General features: G+C 53.0%; 1 protein-coding gene across 1 annotated transcript; it reads right to left on the bottom strand.

Annotated features, from left to right (window-relative positions):
• Nucleotides 1–504: 504 nt before the first annotated feature.
• Nucleotides 505–5177, bottom strand: LOC149367994 (chitin deacetylase 1-like). Its single transcript, XM_089569179.1, has 4 exons — nt 5126–5177; nt 3969–4214; nt 2130–2601; nt 505–1621 (listed from the first exon to the last, which is right to left on the bottom strand). The coding sequence occupies exons 1-4, from the start codon at nt 5175–5177 to the stop codon at nt 787–789; spliced, it is 1605 nt and encodes a 534-aa protein (XP_089425305.1). The 3' UTR covers nt 505–786.
• Nucleotides 5178–6891: the final 1714 nt, after the last annotated feature.

Below are 6891 nucleotides of genomic sequence, written 5' to 3'. Positions count from 1 at the left end.
CTTGCGTCGTATTGCTTTATAAATAAGCTCTGTCTGCTAATACGTGCGCTAACAGTGGTAAATAACCTTGAAATACAAGTAATGTTTCCTAAGTGAGAATGTAACTGCGATTTGGATATCTAGGCTCATATTTCCAACGCACAAACGCTTTAGCGTGCATCAATAGAGTGCAAACATCTTGATCACCTTCCATAGTTACAGCGCGAAAGACAGTACAAGAGAGGATGATAGAACACAGTGCATCATCGATTAACGCGAAGTATTCATGCTGGCACGCGAATCTAGCCTCGAAAGCTGGCTGCAGAGGTTGGCCAAGGCACGCGAGCGCTGCGGAGAGGAGACTCACAAACAGGAAGGGCGAACGAGGGAACCACATCTTTATTGAGGCCGACCCATGCATGCTTCTCAGGCGTTCGAGACCAGAAAGTAGGAAGGCGCCGGCAGGGCGGCGGTCTCTTGGAGCACAGTAACCACAAGGTGGCGCGGGCCGGACACACGGGCGCGCACTGATCAGTTCTGCGTGACTGGCGACGAGGGAGGGCGTTTTTATTGGGAATCACACTTGCTGCGGCCGAGGGTGCGGCCGTCCCCGCCGCCGGCCGGCGCAACGGGATTCTTGCGGCAGCCCAGCTGGCGAGGGAGCGGAGACAGTCCGAACGGCATAACGGCATCGCGGCCGGCCCACGTGGCCGGCGTCCTTGGGCACCGCTCCAGACGGCAAGGCCGGACCGGTCCGAAGAAGATGCCGCCTGCCCCGGGGGCGCGGATGGCGAACAAGACGCGCGTCTACTTGCGGAAGGCGAAGTAGTCTCCCGTCGGGTCCTCCAGCCACGGGTAGTTTTGGGGGCACTCGACGCACGTGTGCAGCCGGATGGTCTCACCGGGCAGTTCCCTGGTGGTCAGCGGGCAGGCGTTGGGAAGGCTGCAGTAGGCCTGGCCCTTGACGTCACACTTCTCCTTCCAGGGCGCAAAGTCCCGGATGGCCGAAAGTTCGGTGGGCTGCTGCATCCACTGCAGAACTTGCGTCATAGTCACAAAGAATACGTCGTTTTTGTCAAGCGTCTCGTCGATCCACTGGATGAAGGCATCGAGGTACTCGGGGTTGAGCTTGAGCCAGCCAGCATGGAAATAAAGTCCCAGGGGCGCGCGGTTCGTCTTGTAGTGACGGTCCAGATTGTGGTTGAGGAAGTTGTAGAACTGCTCGCCCGAGATAATGTTGCTGCAACTGTCCACCATGGCACAGCCAGCTAGCTCCTCATCGAAAGTTGGGTCGTCCCGCCTGTCCAACTCGTTCATGACCATTTCCCAGACAGCGTGCGATCGGCTTGGGCAGTTCTGGCCGTTGCCGTGGCATTTGTGGGGCATGCGGAAGTACAGTGTGTAGGGCCACAGCGGCGGGTTGCTGAGAGGGGCCGCGATGGTCGAGTCGTACAGGAAGGCCTGCTCTTCCATCATGAAGAACTGGCTGTTGCCGCCCACACGCAGGTACGGGGCACGCACTCCGACGATCGAGTTGTCAGTGATGTTGGCGAAGCGCTCCATGATGAGACGCACACCGGCCATCTCCTTGGCCCAGGTTTCGGTGCTGGCCTCCGACCAGTACTTCTCTACGTGCTTGTGCCTGCGCGCGCAAAAGGGAGAGGCACGACATCAGCAAAGCGGTCACGCACCTGTCGGCGCGGAACAAGTTTGTAACAGGCTCAACAAGGACAGCGGCCGAGCAGAACCACGCGCGCGATAGAAAGAGAGATAGGCGGCAAGGAAAGACGCTCTCTTGCGTTTTGCGCTGTAGCTGCACAGTTTCTTGTGCTGCTATGGCTTCCTTGCGCAATAAAGGACTGCGCGTCAAATGCAATCTGGGTGAAGGCATTAAGTGATAAAAAAAACGAAACTGGCGTGAAAACACCAGATGCCACTTTCGCCACCACCAGAAACTGCTTTCGACTTTTTCTTTGGCCGCGCTGTTTCCGCTCGATCCGCGTCCCCAAGAGCGGCCCTCAAAGCCTCGTCTGGGCGGCCTCGCAGAAGCCGCGCAGGTTCTAAATTGCCCAGCCGCTCTGTAAGCCCCTAGATCCGAGTCCCCGCGATCAGTAATGGGAGCATGCCAGAAGGCTTGAAGAATGACTCACGTGATTGAGTGCGCGGCCATTTCGTGTCCCCGGCGGTGAAGCTCTTGCACGGCAGAGTAGTTGGTATACTTGTGCGAGACGAAGAAGGTGGCCTTGACTTGGCAGCCGTTGGGGTTGTTTCGCCCCTCCTTGAAGATCTTCTCGTAGATGTCGATGTTGTTGTTGTTAATGGCGTCGTCGAAGGTGATGGTGATCATCTGTGGCACGACGTTCGGTTCGAGGCGGCCTGGGATCTGCGTGCCGTCGGCCGAACAGAAGCAGTCGGGAAGCACGCACTGGTTCTGGTCGCAGGGAGGCGCCCGGTTCGGGTCCTTGTCCACGGTGCAGGCGTTCTCGTCGGAACCGTCGCTGCAGTCGGGGTTGCCGTTGCAGAACATTTCCTTGGCGATACAGTCCCCATTTCCACAGGCCAGCTTGCCGGTCTCGCAGATGGGCTCGTCCGTGGCCAGAAGCGGCGCCACTAACCGCGGCTCTGCGCAGAACGAGAATGCGTAACTAGTCTCACCATCAGGACTGATCGCTTCAAGCCGAAGGAATGAGATTGTGGAGGCACACAAGTCGTGCAGTATGTGAGCCCGCTGGACGCTCCTGTGCTTCAAGTAACGGCCTGATGAATGGGTGACATAGAACGTTGAGCGCGTGCCAACATATTAGGAAGTCAAAAAAGGGCTAAGCTTTGCCGCTTAAAGAGTACATACTTCCATAGGACCCATGAGAGGCGTTATCACCGTTTAAATGGTAATAGTCCTCTTTGTTGCATTTGAACACTAAGGCTGCGAAATGTGATCTCACTGACCGGTCGTTCTGGCAAGCATTTTCTTTATTTTAACCAAAAATACGAATATCGTTTCACTAAGGTAGCAATGATGACGCAGCGGCACGAACCCATCCGCGCGAACTTCACCCAGAAAGATGACTTTGGACATCGAGTACTCTGTACTCTTCACAAACCAAGGGACGCTGTTACTCAATAGGCAACCGCTGAAGAGCGCTAAAGGAAAAGCGCGCCTTCTAAGCGGATGTTGGTTAATGGCGGGCACAAATGCGATTCTGCTTCACGCCGCCTGAAATCAGTGTTGTCTGGAAAATTGCTCGGTGCTTCACAGCGGTCTTTTTTTTTAATGTAAAAACGCCAAATCGTAACTTCACAGGTGCTTTTTCAGGATAGGTGTTAATTGGAGATTATCGGCCTTAACAGCTGTATTTTAGAAAACAGCCAAGGTTTTCAAGCAGGATGTAGAACGCAAATATACTGTAACTGTTTTTTTTTGGTGCGTATGCATCGTAAAATGTTGGAAAAATTACCCGTTAGGATCTACGAAAGCGGTGGCATACGGCTACACAGGAAATCTATACCCTCTAATATATACAAGCCCGAATATAAGGCCGGTGACCGCCCTTCAGAAAATCGCTTTGTAGCGGGGCTCCCACGATTGCATCATATTTTTCAAGAGCGCAGAACGCTTGCCTCTATTATTAGCTTGTCGAGACAAGTAGGCAGACAACATATAAGAGAAACATTATTTTACGGATTATGAGCGTTAGGCAACTTACAGCAACTCTTCCAATGAGCCGTTTAGAGAGGTGGATAGATATCTGGGAAAATTGGCAATAGTTCACTGTGGGGGGTAGTGCGACTTTGCGTACTACCTGACCATAGAGGTAGAGTCCGGTTTACGCAGGCAAAGCCATCCACGGAGCTTGCAGTACCTCGAGGGCGAGTTCTTTTGAGGCTCACGCCTTTAACCAAGCTCCTGACAGAGCCGCTGGGAAAGTGCATCCAAGGTACGGCTGTTGGCCTGCAGAGGCAAACGCGAAAAGAAGAACAACCGCACTTACTCTCAAGCTGTTCGCAGTTCTTGACGTTGGCCTTCCAGTCGCACGTCTGTTTCTCGATGTCGAAGGCGAGGCCAGACGGGCACCGCAGCGCCAGCAGGCCCTGCACCGAGCACCGGACGACGTCTCTGCAGTCTTCGTCCGCCGTCAGACGGAAGTATTCCGAGGGCGAGCGGCCCTTGCAGAGCTCGGCGTCATTCTCGATGTCGGTGGAGATCTGCCGCTTGACTATAGAGCTGGCCCGAGCACCTGTTGGGGGAGCGACGCACAGGATGCTTGGTGGCCAAGCTTCGAACAGTCCTCGCGGGCCGAACCCGGTGTCACAGTAAAGGCTTTGCACAGACACTGATCTTGGAAACGAGGAGTAAACGCGCTTCACGAGGGACGCAGACCTTACTTTTTGCTTCGCAGGGGAAGGCCCTACGAATCGCTTCTCTTGGTACCACACCCGGCGTGTATACCGGTTTGCTATTCCAGCGTCAATAGAAACCTCGCTTTCATTCTATTTCTCGCCAGTGCGCCATTCACACCGCACTGTCGTGCAGTACAGCTCACTGCGCAGCCGAGGCCGCCAGCAAGTGCCTCCAGGCGGCTGCGGCGACGTGCGTCCGGAAATTAGCATGCGCAAATGGTGACGTGGAAGACGACGCGCCATTGCGAAGATACACCTTCCTGACCACTATTCAAGCTGAAGCTAGTTGCCAAAAACGTTTAATCACTAAGCGCGGTCAGTCCTCACTCTTGCCTCTGTTATACTTCAAGAGAGCATTCTAATCACTAGAAACACGACGCTTCAGAGCAGCCCTCAATCTAAACAGGATACAAGATGTTGGTCTCATCTTGAACTCTGACGTTATCGCAAAGCTGAATCCTTCAGGGAACCTCCTTAGCTCTCTAATGGGTGCACAGTAATCCACAAAGGCAGCTGTTTCGCAGAACAGCTGTCATCGCAAGGATGCCGGCCGATAAGCGAGGCCGAAGGCAAAGCCCCCGGCACGTGAGCCCCGGACTTCCAAGCGCTGCCTACTTGCAGCAAAAACAGGGGCGACGAACCCTCAGGGCGCGGTCGAAGGGGTTGTCACGTGCGGAGGGGGCTCTGGCTTCACGCGCGTGGGCCGAAGCCGGTGGTCGCGAGGGCTCGAGCCCAGGGGTTTGCCTACCGTGCGCTGCGAGGAGGAAGATGGCGAACAGCGGGACCGCGAGAGCCCCCATGATGACAGCAGTGCAGAAGCCTGGCCCCGAGAGCCGGCTAAGCTTATATAGGTCCTACTTGGCACAGGGGCCCCCTTTCCCGCCGCGTTTCTGGGGCAGCCGCCATTGGCCGCGCGCGCTCCCACGTCAGCCGGCAACGTCCTCGCCGGCGAAAGCGCGCCGAGGCGGAGGACGCGCCGCCGAGGTGCACCGCCCGGACTAGGTTCCCTAAAGCTGCGCTCGCTGGCCGTTCTGTCTGGAAGTCGCGCGCTTGCCTGGTTACTTTTTGCGGGTACGGAGTGACAGGACGAACGTCTTGTATGTTTCTTATTCATGGCAGCCGGCGTAGCGCCAGTGCCGCCTTCTACTTTAGCTTCTCACGTTTTTTTCAGTTCCGTGAGCGCAAAATTGGCGCACATTCAGTTGGGCGAACTCTATCGTCGCCACTTCCGAAAGGCTAAGCTGTCCGGGTAGCACAGATAATGTGGAGCTATTCTGTTAGTTCTAAGGCTAGATGCCTTTCATGCCGATGTTTAGACTGAAGCGAACTGCCAAAAGGTACCGATGCATCACTAAGGAGCGCTACTTGCTGAGGAAAACCTTGAGGGCTGAGGTGTAGCGCGCTTCATACAGTGCCTACAGTTTCGGGGCGTGACAGTTAAAACTTTGTTTACATTCTGAGCAATAGACGCATTAGCGAGGTTTTCTTGTGCTATCTCAAAACGAAATGGGAACACAATACCGCGGCATTGCATCGCCTGGAACAGTGGATACGATCAATCACTTTAATGCGCCGGGAAGGGAAAACAAGCGCAAGCCTTCCATCATACCACGCTTTTAGGCGTGGCAGCCAATCGCAGCACAATGAGAGATACCACACACTTAGGGTGTACTTTACTAGAAGGTGTTTAAGCTATCGTCGTCATTTCAATGCACATATATGAGGAAAGGTGCAAAAATTTATTTTGTTTATTTATAGATTACTACAGACCCTAAGATGGGTCCAAGCAGGAGGGGCAAACGTACATAAAAAGAAGCGCGGCAAATTACATAGCACCAAACTAACATATGAGTAATAGAACACAGGAAATAACAAGAAAAAAAGAACGCAGAAATTACCAATAAGCAATTTTGTTAATGGTATCGATGCTGTTTACAACCGCAGGCGGGAGTTCATTCCATTGAGTTATTGTGTGAGGAAAAAATGAGTATTTAAAAGCGTTGATTCCAGCGCTGTACAGTGTTAGTGATTCCTTGTGAACATGTCGTGTTAGTCGCGTTGTAATTCAAGTAAGGTATGTGAATTGATCCTCACATTTAGTTGAGTAGTCGAAAAACCGCAAAAGTGGTGGTACTACAATGAGTTAACAATGCCAGGAAGACAATAACAGGATGATTTAGTTTTACTAAGCGTGTTTCTGGTGTCAGCTGCTCAGTCGACAATTAGTTTGTTTGATTTAGTGCAGATTGTACATTTTTGTTCTGGTTGAAGGACAAAGAAACGAGCTGCAGAGACACGAGTTAATCGCGAAAGATTATGCGTCAGATATGTTAAGATCGAAGTGGACACTGATGACCAAGCTCCGAAGGATGAAGAGATTATTGTCTTAGCGCTGGACCAAACATAAATGTAGCAGCAGTAATATTTTCGCGGCTGTTCCATCGTTTTTTTCTGTTCTATTTAATTGTAACGTGAACATTCACCTACTCATGCCAATCTTTTCACACCGAAGAA

This window comes from Amblyomma mixtum, chromosome 1, assembly GCF_055824585.1.
Source record: "Amblyomma mixtum isolate Tamu chromosome 1, ASM5582458v1, whole genome shotgun sequence".
NCBI classification, from domain to species: Eukaryota; Metazoa; Arthropoda; class Arachnida; order Ixodida; family Ixodidae; genus Amblyomma; species Amblyomma mixtum.
Note: the sequence above shows the minus strand (reverse complement) of the source record. Positions and strands in the feature narration are given on the sequence as shown.